General features: G+C 46.0%; 1 protein-coding gene across 1 annotated transcript in view; it reads left to right on the top strand.

Moving 5' to 3' along the window:
* LOC126411497 (dynein axonemal intermediate chain 4) overlaps window positions 1-14041 on the top strand; it is a 66878-nt gene that overhangs the window by 36281 nt on the left and 16556 nt on the right. Inside the window, exon 4 of the mRNA XM_050081371.1 lies at window positions 5515-5892. Within this exon, the coding sequence (XP_049937328.1) occupies window positions 5515-5892 (378 nt within the window). The remainder of the gene's footprint in view (window positions 1-5514; window positions 5893-14041) is intronic.

Raw genomic sequence — 14041 nt, 5'->3', positions numbered from 1 at the left:
GGCCGGCCTGCAACTATTTAGTCACAACCGATACAAAAGAGTTACATGTTTGCACCTGTTACTGGCCTTCAAAGTAGTCACCAGCGTTGTGTAGAACCCGTTGCCAGCGATGTGGAAGTCGTAGTATACCGTTAGCAGAGCCTGTTCTGTTGATGGTGCGAATGGAGCGGTCTACTGCCTGTCGAATCTCTGGAACAGTTCTGAAGCGAATGCCACGAAGTAGTTTCTTCATCTTCGGAATCAAATCAAAGTCACAAGGACTTAAGTCTGGGAAGTATGGTGGATGGTACAGTACTTCCCAGACCCATCGGCTGAACAGAACAGCCACAGCTTGCGCTGCATGCGTCCACGCATTGTCATGCACAATGATGGGTGGGTTGCGCAGAAAGTGTCGCCGCTTCTTTTGCACCTTCACAGTCGTACACGAGAATCACCACAACTTTCACAATACTGGGGCTCTGACACATTTTCGACTTTCGCGGCGACCCACAATGACACCATTCGTTGGATTGGCGTTTCAGTTTTAGCTCGTACCAATGCTGTGATACGTCGTAAGAAAGCCTCTCCTTCGCGTTCATAGCGCTCCAAGTGCGTCTGAGCAGCGTCGTAACGCATCCCATTCTGCATTTCCGTCAAGTCATGCGGAAGCCACCGTGATGCAATTTTTCGCATGCTCAGGCGTTGCTTCTGGATGCGAAGCACATTCGTATGCTCTAATCCAGTTTCGTGGGCGAGCTTACGAGTCGTATGGCGTCGATCACTGTCCATTAACGCGGCAACAGCATGCACTTCTTCTTCAGAGACGCTAGGACGACCTGCCCGATGCATGTCTCCCACAGTTTGCCGACCTTCGTTGAAGGCTTTTACGCAACGTGCCACTGTTCTGTACGGCAATGCCGATTCCCCACACGCCTCTAGAAGACCTTGATGATACTGTCGTGCTGTTACGAATGACCTCTGGCACATTCAGTCTTGATCCAACTCCGTTGTTCCTGTTTCGAAAACATAGTGACACCGTTACGTTAGACCGCTCGCTCACAAGTGACTGTTTATCCCTCGATTGTGCGCACGCCGGTGACGTGGGACGGGCGAGTCCATTTGCTTGGAGGTAAGGTAGGTATGTCAACAACATGTGCTATCAGTGACAATAGTAGATTCCATTGCATAGTGTCTCCACAGCAGTGTTGCCACTATTTAAGTTCCAACCTACGTATTGTTCTTGTTGTTGTGGTCTTCAGTCCTCAGACTGGTTAGCTGCAGCTCTCCATACTACTCTATCCTACGCAAGCTTCTTCATCTCCCAGTACCTACTGCAACCGACATCCTTATGAATCTGTTTAGTGTATTCATCTCTTGGTCTCCCTCTACGATTTTTACCCTCCACGCTGCCCTCCAATACTAAATTGGTGATCCCTTGATGCCTCAGAACATGTCCTACCAACCGATCCCTTCTTCTAGTCAAGTTGTGCCACAAACTTCTCTTCTCCCCAATCCTATTCAATACCTCCTCATTAGTTATATGATCTACCCATCTAATCTTCAGCATTCTTCTGTAGCACCACATTTCGAAAGCTTCTATTCTCTTCTTGTCCAAACTAGTTATCGTCCATGTTTCACTTCCATACATGGCTACGCTCCATACAAATACTTTCAGAAACGACTTACTGACACTTAAATCTATACTCGATGTTGACAAATTTCTCTTCTTCAGAAACGCTTTCCTTGCCATTGCCAATCTACATTTTATATCTTCTCTACTTCGACCATCATCAGTTATTTTGCTCCCCAAATAGTAAAACTCCTTTACTACTTTAAGTGTCAACCTACGTATTATAACCTTAAAAAAATTATGAAATAGTGATTCAAATATATATCACTGCCTCTGTGTTCTGTAACATCCTGCACCATAGGATTAACGTATTATCCACTATCAGATAATCGATTAATTATCTGTAGCCTCGACTACTCCATATAAACTTACGAATATTTTTCTTGAGGTAATAGGTTAATTTCAGCTGGTTGAAAGTTGCAAATTGCCAAAGTTCCTCTCCACTTTCATGTACTGTTACTTCTCTGAAACTTCGAACAACATTTGGAATAGGTATTTTGTGTACCCTAGCCTTTAAATGTACACATACGATAAGTTGGCCACTCTTAACACATTTATCTGTTACGGATGGTCGTGTTTTAAAAAAATTGATTTGTTTCCAATTTTTTTCGCTTTTCAGTAGTGTAACACGGCTATCATTATCATTTGTCGTCGTTCTATTTTAAATCATGCAGTTGCCATTCTTTCATTTATTATAGGAACATCTTAATAATTTCCTGTTACCCGCATAGATTACGGCGCGTGTTAGCAGGCCGCTTACGGGATTCCGGTATGATCGTATCCGCCCGGCGGATTAACGCCGTGGACCAGTGTACTGGCCCGGCCAGATGTGGCTTTAGGTGGTTTCCTACATCCCAGTAGGTGAATACCGGGCTGGTACCGACGTCCCGCATCAGTTACACGTTTATACATGCAGGTAGTTACGGTACCCAAATGCCTTTCATCATGCAATGGAGGAGGAGGGGGGGGGGGGGGGGGGGTAAAGGAGTGGTGATTGGAAAAGGAATTCGGCCACCCTCTAACACATAAAATGCCAAATCGAATAATAACCATGCCAATCGTGTCAAGATACAAGATAAAGGCAACAGAGAAAGGAGAAGAAATTACTTGATGATTAAAATTCTGCCGGGTGTAGTATCGCGTCATAGTATAAAATACCTACCGAAGTAAAAGAAATGAAGAGGGCATGGAAGAGAAAGTTCCGGTAGTACACTAACCATATGCAAGGGCGTCATTGAAAGACTAAGCAACGTCCTCCGCCGACGAAGTTTCAAACCGATTTTCTGCAGCAGCCACAGGATCCACAACATGATACGTTTCAGCAAGGAAGCAGTCAACAAACTAAATACTGCAGGAGTATATAAACCACATTGTGAGTGTGGAACTGCCTACATAGAGGATACAGGGAGACCAGTTAGCGCGCGGGTAGCAGATCATGAACGTTATGTGCCATTAGCACAGCATAATGAATCGGCGATAGCGGAACACCAGCGTAACAGTGGACAGCCTATCTTGTTCCAGGAAATCCCTGTGCTGGCGAAAGAGCCGTGGATGCGCAAACGAAAAATTCTACAGGTGATTAAAATTACTTAGCAGCCCTACAACATCAATAGAGGGGACGGCTGCAGCTATCCCAGACCAACAGGGCGCGAGCGGTCTCGTGGCAGAAGCTTCACTGGGTATGGACACGGTAGCCCGAACAAACAGCTAGTAGGGAACTGCTAGTGAATTTACGCGCACACCAGGAAGAGAACATGCACTCTGTCTTCAGGCCACAAGCGGCCCATCGGGACCATCCGACCGCCGTGTCATCCTCAGCTGAGGATGCGGATAGGAGGGGTGTGTGGTCAGCACAGTGCTCTCCTGGTCGTTATGATGGTTTTCTTTGTCCAGAGTTGTGATGGTTTTCTTTGTCCAGAGTCACTACTGTTCGGTCGAGTAGCTCCTCAATTGGCATCACGAGGCTGAGTGCACCCCGAAAATTGGCAACAGCGCATGGCGGCCCAGATGGTCACCCATCCAAATCCCATCCACGCTCAACAGCGCTTAACTTCGGTGATCTGATGGGAACAGCTGTATCCACTGTGGCAAAGCCGTTGGCAGGAAGAAAACATGCTCACCAGAAACTAAGGCCGATTAGCAGACTGTCGTCAATCACTTACAAGCTGGCTAGCCCACCAGTCACTTCTTTTGTACCCTCTCCCCTTCCGTCATGACTACCCCATTATATTCCAGGGCCAATAAAGTTTCAAAAATATGACATATTGACACCGATCGTCTAAAATAAGTAGAGCCACCTTTCCTCCACAACATCCCCTATGATGACCAACCCTGGTACACTGCCACACCTTCAGAAATACATCCCTCCGTCCCGATACCTACACACACTCTGTAACCTATCCCACGGCAACTTCAACCAACTCCCTCTCCTAGTCACTGAGATCCACCCTGCTATTTAACCCTCCTACTAACTGTAATGAGAAGTAGTAGACATGAGAACAGCGAGAAACTTAACATCAGGATTGATGGTCACGAAGTCAATGAAGTTCAGGAATTCTGCTACCTAGGCAGTAAAATAACCAATGACGGAGAGCAAGGAGGACATCAAAAGCAGACTCGCTATGGCAAAAAAGGCATTTCTGGCCAAGAGAAGTCTACTAATATCAAATACCGGCCTTTATTTGAGGAAGAAATTTCTGAGGATGTACGTCTGGAGTACAGCATTGTATGGTAGTGAAACATGGACTGTGGGAAAACCGGAACAGAAGAGAATCGAAGCATTTGAGATGTGGTGCTACAGACGAATGTTGAAAATTAGGTGGACTGATAAGGTAAGGAATGAGGAGGTTATACGCAGAATCGGAGAGGAAAGGAATATGTGGAAAACACTGATAAGGAGACGGGACAGGATGGTAGGACATCTGCTAAGACATGGGGGAATGACTTCCATGCTACTAGAGGGAGCGGTAGAGGGCAAAAACTGTTGTGGAAGACAGAGATTGGAATGCATCAAGCAAATAATTGAGGACGTAGGTTGCAAGTGCTACTCTGAGATGAAGAGGTTAGCACAGGAAAGGAATTCGTGGCGGGCCGCATCAAACCAGTCAGTAGACTGATGACCAAAAAAAAAAAAACTAAATGTAACTCTTCCCATCCTATCGCAATCCACACGAGGGCTCCTCTCTCCTCTCCCTCTCTATCCAGCCCCATCACTTTCCTCTTGCAACCCCACTGCCCTACCCATATGACACAGTACTCCTCAACCTCTGTCTTTCTCACCGACTGTATTTCCCACTATCCACCTCAGCTCCTGCCTCTCATTTCCATATTTTTTACTGTCTAACGGACACCTATCTTTCTACCCGCACTTTCCAACCCTAGAACACTTCTCTCTGTCAATATCTCTCGCCCTAGTGCAGGTTCTTCAGTTTTTATGAGAAAGTGCAGCGCTTCATTGTTTAATCAGAAGAATTTCACTTTCCTGAGATGTTTTTAAAATGAAACATATTTCCGTTTTTTTAACTTTCCTCTTTGATTTTTAATTTAAAACAAAACTCAACCCCAAATTTTGTTTATATTTCTCATTGTAAATTTTTTTTAATTCGCTTGGCTGAAAAGTGGAGAATTGTACTGCTGACAGACAACCCCCCACCCATACTGGGCGGGGTATGAGATTACAATAAAGAGAAAAAAACTCCACCAAAACCAGTCTTGTCCTGAGGTAGGCCGTTGTGATACGGTCGGAACGTTGGTTTATGTTTATAATCAAAGATTTTTATACTGTGAGGCAGTACTACACCGAGAAGACTTATGATCGTGACACCGGCCGCGGAAGCCTACGTATTTATGTCGAGGCCGTCTATCGGTAAACTGCTAGGAAGCTAGTGCGTTATGTGTTAACGCAGGCCGCTAGCGAGGCTCTGCTGTTCCAACAGCGCGGCGCCGTTGACAGGTACCGGCGCAACGGCGCGCGGCTGGAGCAGACGCAGGTGATGCGCGTGCCTTGGCCAGAGGGCGCCGTGGGCGGCGTCGCGCCTCCCCCAGGCGCGCGGGCGCCGCGACGCCCGGGCGGGGAACCCCCGCCGCCTGGGGAGCCGGTGTCGTGCTTCGCGGCGGCGCTGGTGCTGGCTCTGCGGCCGGACGGCGCGGGCGACTACCTGGTGGGCACCGACGCGGGCTGCGTGCACGTCTGCTCCACGCGCAGCCTGCACCGACACCTCGACCACTTCCGCGCGCACCGCGGGCCCGTCTACTCCCTGCAGTACTCGCCCTTCTGTCCGCAGGTGACTACTGGTCTCCTCTATCTCTCCTCCTCCTCCTCCTCCTCCTCCTCTTTTCCATTCTTCAGGAGCTTTCCGCTTTGGGAAATCTTACGTACCAAAATGAAAGAGGTCAGCACGCTTGACTATGGAACGATTTCAGTTCGGAGACTATGACGTACCAAATGGTTCAAATGGCTCTGAGCACTATGGGACTCAACTGCTGTGGTCATAAGTCCCCTAGAACTTAGAACTAATTAAACCTAACTAACCTAAGGACATCACACACATCCATGCCCGAGGCAGGATTCGAACCTGCGACCGTAGCAGCCCCGCGGTTCCGGACTGCCCGCCTAGATGACGTACCAGATGTCCAGAATTTTGGTTTTCTTAACTGAAAACACAACTAGTTCCGGGAAGACATGATCTCATTATCAAGTTCTATGAACAAGGAAAAGGCAGATCATTACTTTCACACACTAACATGCTTGTAGTGGAAATACAGAGATGGACAAAAATATGGAAGCACCAAAAACACAACACATTACCATCCCTTATGCAGTGTTGGAAACGTGCTGGCATTCAAAACAGCTTCCAGTCGTCTCAGAATGGGCAGATACAAGCCCTGCAGATTTTCAAGGGACTAGTGGCAAGTTCAGGTAACGATGCTGGAGGTGGATAGAGATCATGCACCCTTCTCTCTGAAGCTGATCACACAGGATCAATAACAATGGAAAATGGAAATGAGCGTTGGCGTCATTGGTTGGGAGGCTCCTTGCGGGGCAGGTTCGGCCGCCGTGATGCAGGTCTTATTACATTCGACGCCACATTGGGCGACCTGCGCGCCGGGTGGGGACGAAATGGTGATGAAGACAACACAACACCCAACCCCTGAGCGGAGAAAATTCCCCATCCTGCCGGGAATCGAACCCGGGCCCGTAGGACGGCAACCCGTCACGTTGACCCCCCTTTTTTTTTTGTAACATCATTTTTTTCGCTGTCGTTCATTGCATCCGTTCGGGGCGGACGTCGCAAGACACCCGTTTTAGTTCGTTGTTGATCCATTAACTCAGTTTTTGTATTAAAAAGGGCAGCTAACCCTCTGACCGAACACGCTAAGCTACCGTGCCGGCGCCACTCAGCTATCGGGGCGGACATAACAATGAGATCTGGTGATTGTGTTGGCCAGGGGAGATGCGACAATTCATCCTCGTCATGCAGTGTAGGCTTTCACGGCCGGTGTTGTCTTCAGTTGAAACTTCCGGGTTGAGAGGCCGTGGTCGATGTATAAAATTTCCACCTAACGTTTCGTCTCCGTCTGCGACAGACATCTTCTGAGGTCGTCCGGCTACTGCCACTGAGGATCCACGTACTCTCGCATTTATAGAGCGCATAGAAGGCACCACCATTCGTCACGTGATGCCGACGGTATGCCTATCTTTGGAAGGCGTCATCATTCTCGATTAAGAGTAATCGACTGTCGTTCTGCTGGCGCAACATCGACATCCATATTTTGTTCAACTTTAAAACTTCTTCTTTTCTTTTAAAATTATTGTGGTGTTTGTGAATCTCTATTGCTTCTCTATACATGCGCGCATGATAATGGGATGTTCGTTCTAGAACGCTTGTCTCATTAAATTTAATTTCGTGGTTCCCAGCTCGAAAAACATGCACAGCTACGGCCGATTTTTCGATGTGTCCTAAGAGACGGTTGCTTTTATCTTCGCTAAGCGGGTGTTTACACTTCTTTTCGTTGTTCCTATATATACTTGTCCACAGCTGCATGGAATTTTGTAGACCCCAAGTGTTGTTAGGGGGTGTCGGACGTCTTTTGCAGTTCTTAAATATTCCTTATCTTCTTGGTGGGTCTGAAGATTGTTTCGGTCCCATACCTGGCCAGAACTTTCCCGATACCGTCCGTGACTTTATTAATGAACGACAGGAAAACTCTTCCAGTAAGTGACCATTGTTGCTCTTGACTTCTGGCTTCTTTTCTTCTTTCATGGAGGGCTCGATCAGTTTCCTTGCTGGATATCCGTTTTTCATGAAGGCTGACCGTAACTGATTTAATTCATCTTGCAAGTAAGCAGGCTTGCAGATTTTGTTGGCTCTGTCCACCAAGGTTTCATGATACCTCTTTTTTGCCTAGGATGATGGTTTGATTCCTTGTGGAGGTATCGATCCGTGTGAGTGTTCTTTCTATATACTTTGTGGCCCAGCATCCCATCCACCCGTTTAATTACCGACACATCCAGGAAATTGAGTTCACCGTTGCTCTCTTTCTCCATCGTAAACTGTATCTTCGGGTTAATACTCTTCAGATGAACCAAGAAGACATCCAGCTCTTCTTCACCATGAGCCCACACAACAAATGTGTAATGAACATAGCGGTACCATTTAGCTGGCTTTTTACTCGCAGTCTGCAGCACTCGCTGTTCGAAGATCTCCATAAATAAATTGGTAACAGCTGGGCTGAGAGGGCATCCCATCGCCACCCCGTCGATCTGTTCGTAAAACTCGTTGTTGCACTGGAAATAAGTTGTCGTCAGGCAGTGTTTAAATAAAGCCACTATGTCAGTCAGTCTCCCGCAGACGGAGACGAAACGTTAGGTGGAAATTTTATGCATCGACCACTGCCTCTCAGCCCGGAAGTTTCAACTGAAGAATTCATCCTCGTGTTCGCAAAACAAGTCCTAGACGACGCGATCTGTTTGAATAGGTGCGCCGTCGTCTTGGAACACAATATCACCATTGGGGAATAAATATTGCACAATGGCATGGACCTGATCAGCCAGAATGGTCACATAATGCTTGGCTGTAATGGCACCTTGCAGAGTGACCATGAGACCCGTGGAATACCATGATACGGCTGCCCAAATCATAACCAAACACCCGCCATGTTTCACACTTGAGACGTGAACTCGCCAGAAGTGGCAAACATCGTGAAACAAGACTCATCCGACCGAATGACATTCTTCTATCGTTCTTTAGTCGAGGTTTTATGGCTTCACCACCATGGTTTCCTGTTACGAGCATTTGATTTTGGAATTCTACCTCGTCCAGCTCCCTTCGAGTTGTTTTGGTACTGAGTACGATATTCAGGTTTGCAGTGACTTTCGCAGCCATGGTGCTCTTCAATGGCCGTCCGCCACAATCACTCAACACAGACTTTAGTCTATGTTGTGACTTGTCAGACGAGGTTTTTCCGCTTTTCCTGTTTACAGTATAACTCCTCGATACGATGCCTCTTCAAATACGAAACACTTCGGCTGCCTTGGTTACGGAAGGACACACCATGCGAACATCAACAATGTACCCTAATTCCACTTCACTTAGCTCCGACATAATGCACTCACAACTACACAGAACTCTGGTCTGACAACGACTGACACTTGCAATTTTTTGATGACGTTGCGCAGATACCGTTCGTGGTCAGATTCAACAGTGAAACCTGCAGGATTGTGTAGCACCTGCATTTATGTTCAACTATGCATTTCTCCCTGTATTTCCATAATTTTTTACCAAATCCCTGCATGCCTACATTGTCCATGTGATATTATGGACGTTGAAAGTATTAAGCCATTAAGCACATTCAAAAATAGCCAGTCAGCAAACAGAGACAGTCAAAGATAAACTGATGTGAGAATCGTCGTGGGATAGCGATATGCACACATACAGATGGCGGTAGCATAGTGTACACAAGATATAAAAGGGCAGTGCACTGGCGGAACTGCCGTTTGTACTCAGGTGATTCATGTGAAAAGGTTTCCGACGGCATTATGGCCGATCGTTAGGAATTAACAGACTTTGAACGCGGAACGGTAGTTGGAGTTATACACATGAGAAATTCCATTTCGGAAATCTTTAGGGAATTCAATATTCCGAGATCCACAGTGTCAAGAGTGTGCCGAGAATACCACATTTCAGGCATTATCACTCACCACGACCAACGCAGTGGCCGACGGGCTTCACGTAACGACCGAGAGCAGCGGCTTTTGCGTAGAGTTGTCACTGCTAACAGATAAGCAACAATGCTTGAAATAACCGCAGAAATCAATGTGGGGCGTACGAAGAACGTATCGATTAGGAGAGTGCAGCGAAATTTGACGCTAATGGGTTATGGAAGCAGACGACTGACGCGAGTGCCTTTGCTAACCGCGCGCCATCGCCCGTAGCGCCTCTCTTGCGCTCGTGACCATATCGGTTTGACCCTAGATGACTATAAAATCGTGGCCTTGTTAGATGAGTACCGATTTCAGTTGATAAGACCCGATGGTAGGGATCGAGTGTGGTGCAGACACAACGAAACCTGGCACCCAAGCTGTCAACAAGTCACTGTGCCTAGGGGACTGATGACCACAGAAGTTAAGTCCCATAGTGCTCAGAGCCAGAGAGAGTCACTGTGCAAGCTGGTGGCGGTTCCATAATGGTGTGGGCTGTGTTCACATGTAATAGAATGCGTCTACTGGTCCAAACGAACCGATCATTGATTGGACATGGTTATGTTCGGCTACTTGGAGACCGCTTGAAGCCATTCGTGTATTTCATGTTCCCAAACAATAATTGACTGAATTTTTGTGGACGATGAAGCGAAGCGCCTTGTGACTTGGCTCCAGTTGTTGGCGACTGGTTTGAAGAATGTTGTTGTTGTTGTCTTCAGTCCTGAGACCGGTTTGATGCAGCTCTCCATGCTACTCTATCCTGTGCAAGCTTCTTCATCTCCCTGTACTTACCGCAACCTACATCCTTCTGAATCTGCTTAGTGTATTCATCTCTTGGTCTCCCACTACGATTTTTACCCTCCGCGCTGCCCTCCAATGCTAAATTTGTGATCCCTTGATGCCTCAGAACATGTCCTACCAACCGGTCCCTTCTTCTTGTCAAGTTGTGCCACAAACTCCTCTACTCCCCAATCCTATTCAATACCTCCTCATTAGTTACGTGATCTACCCATCTAATCTTCAGCATTCTTCTGTAGCACCACATTTCGAAAGCTTCTATTCTCTTCTTGTCCAAACTATTTATCGTCCATGTTTCTCTTCCATACATGGCTATACTCCATACAAATACTTTCAGAAACGACTTCCTCACACTTAAATCTATACCCGATGTTAACAAATTTCTCTTCTTCAGAAACACTTTCCTTGCCATTGCCAGTCTACATTTTATATCCTCTCTACTTCGACCATCGTCAGTTATTTTCCTCCCTAATTAGCAAAACTCCTTTACTACTTTAAGTGTCTCATTTCCTAATCTTATACCCTCAACATCACCCGACTTAATTCGACTACATTCCATTATCCTCGTTTTGCTTTTGTTGATGTTCATCTTATACCCACCTTTCAAGACACTGTCCATTCCGTTCAACAGCTCTTCCAAGTCCTTTGCTGTCTCTGACAGAATTACAATGTCATCGGGGAACCTCAAAGTTTTTATTTCTTCTCCATGGACTTTAATACCTACTCCGAATTTTTCTTTTGTTTCCTTTACTGCTTGCTCAATATACAGATTGAATAACATCGGGGACAGGCTACAACCCTGTCTCACTACCTTCCCAACCGCTGCTTCTCTTTAATGCCCCTCTACTCTTATAACTGCCATCTGCTTTCTGTACAAATTGTAAATAGCTTTTCGCTCCCTGTATTTTACCCCTGCCACCTTTAGAATTTGAAATAGAGTATTCCATTCAACATTGTCAAAAGTTTTCTCTAAGTCTACAAATGCCAGAAATGTAGGTTTGCCTTTCCTTAATCTACTTTCTAAGATAAGTCGTAGGGTCAGTATTGCCTCACGTGTTCCAACATTTCTGCGGAATCCAAACTGATCTTCGCCGAGGTCGGCTTGTACCAGTTTTTCCATTCGTCTGTAAAGAATTCGCGTTAGTATTTTGCAGCTGTGACTTATTAAACTGATAGTTCGGTAATTTTCACATCTGTCAACACCTGCTTTCTTTGGGATTGGAATTATTATATTCTTCTTGAAGTCTGAGGGTATTTCGCCTGTCTCATACATCTTGCTCACCAGATGGTAGAGTTTTGTCAGGACTGGCTCTCCCAAGGCCGTCAGTAGTTCTCAAGGAATGTTGTCTACTCCCGGGGCCTTGTTTCGACTCAGGTCTTTCAGTGCTCTGTCAAACTCTTCACGCAGTATCGTATCTCCCATTTCATCTTCATCTACATCCTCTTCCATTTCCATAATATTGTCCTCAAGTACGTCGCCCTTGTATTGACCCTCTATATACTCCTCCCACCTTTCTGCTTTCCCTTCTTTGCATAGAACTGGGTTTCCATCTGAGCTCTTGATATTCAGAAAAGTGGCTTTCTTTTCTCCAAAGGTCTCTTTAATTCTCCTGTAGGCAGTATCTATCTTACCCCTAGTGAGATAAGCCTCTACATCCTTACATTTGTCCTCTAGCCATCCCTACTTAGTCATTTTACACTTCCTGTCGATCTCATTTTTGAGACGTTTGTATTCCTTTTTGCCTGCTTCATTTACTGCATTTTTATATTTTCTCCTTTCATCAATTAAATTCAATATTTCTTCTTCTGTTACCCAAGGATTTCTACTAGCCCTTGTCTTTTTACCTACTTGATCCTCTGCTGCCTTCACTACTTCATCCCTCAGAGCTACCCATTCTTCTTCTATTGTATTTCTTTCCCCCATTCCCGTCAATCGTTCCGTAATGCTCTCTCTGAAACTCTGTACAACCTCTGGTTTAGTCAGTTTATCCAGGTCCCATCTCCTTAAATTCCCACGTTTTTGCAGTTTCTTCAGTTTTAATCTACAGTTCATAAACAATAGATTGTGGTCAGAGTCCACATCTGCCCCTGGAAATGTCTTACAATTTAAAACCTGGTTCCTAAATCTCTGCGCCGGCCGTGGTGGCCGAGCGGTTCCAGGCGCTGCAGTCCGCAACCGCGCGACTGCTACGGTCCCAGGTTCGAATCCTGCCTCGGGCATGGATGTGTGTGATGTCCTTAGGTTAGTTAGGTTTAAGTAGTTCTAAGTTCTAGGGGACTGATGACCTCTGATGTTAAGTCCCATAGTGCTCAGAGCCATTTGAACCTAAATCTCTGTCTTGCCATTATACAATCTATCTGATACCTTCTAGTATCTCCAGGATTCTTTCATGTATACAATCTGCTTTTATGATTCTTGAACCAAGTGTTAGCTATGATTAAGTTATGCTCTGTGCAAAATTCTACCAGACGGCTTCCTCTTTCATTTCTCTCCCCCAATCCATATTCACCCATTATGTTTCCTATTCTCCCTTTTCCTACTCTCGTTTTCCAATCACCCATGACTATTTGATTTTCGTCTCCCTTCACTACCTGAATAATTTCTTTTATCTCATCATACATTTCATCAATTTCATCTGCAGAGCTAGTTGGCATATAAACTTGTACTACTGTAGTAGGCGGGGGCTTCGTGTCTGTCTTGGCCACAATAATGCGTTCACTATGCTGTTGATAGTAGCTTACCCGCATTCCTATTTTTTATTCATTATTAAAGCAACTCCTGCATTACCCCTATTTGATTTGTATATATAACCCTGTATTCACCTGACCAAAAGTCTTGTTCCTCCTGCCACCGAACGTCACTAATTCCCACTATATCTAACTTTAACCTATCCATTTCCCTTTTTAAATTTTCTAACCTACCTGCCCGATTAATGGATCTGAAATTCCACGCTCCGATCTGTAGAACGCCAGTTTTCTTTCTCCTGATAACGATGTCCTCTTGGGTAGTCCCCGCCCGGAGATCCGAATGGGTTACTATTTTACTTCCGGAATATTTTACCCAAGAGGACGCCTTCATCATTTAACCATACAATAAGGCTGCATGCCCTCGGGAAAAATTACGGCTGTAGTTTCCCCTTGCTTTCAGCCGTTCGCAGTACCAGCACAGCAAGGCCGTTTTGGTTAGTGTTGCAAGGCCAGATCAGTCAAGCATCCAGACTGTTGCCCCTGCAACTACTGAAAAAGCTGCTGCCCCTCTTCAGGAACCACACGTTTGTCTGGCCTCTTAACAGATACCCCTCCGTTGTGGTTGCACCTACGGTACGGCCATTTGTATCGCTGAGGCACGCAAGCCTCCCCACCAACGGCAAGGTCCATGCTTCATGGGGGTAGGAAGAATATTCTGGACAATTCGAGCTAATGGTTTGGCCACC

This window comes from Schistocerca serialis, chromosome 1 (assembly GCF_023864345.2).
Source record: "Schistocerca serialis cubense isolate TAMUIC-IGC-003099 chromosome 1, iqSchSeri2.2, whole genome shotgun sequence".
Lineage (NCBI taxonomy): Eukaryota > Metazoa > Arthropoda > Insecta > Orthoptera > Acrididae > Schistocerca > Schistocerca serialis.
The sequence above is the reverse complement of the archived record's forward strand: the minus strand, read 5'-3'. Positions and strand labels throughout refer to the sequence as shown.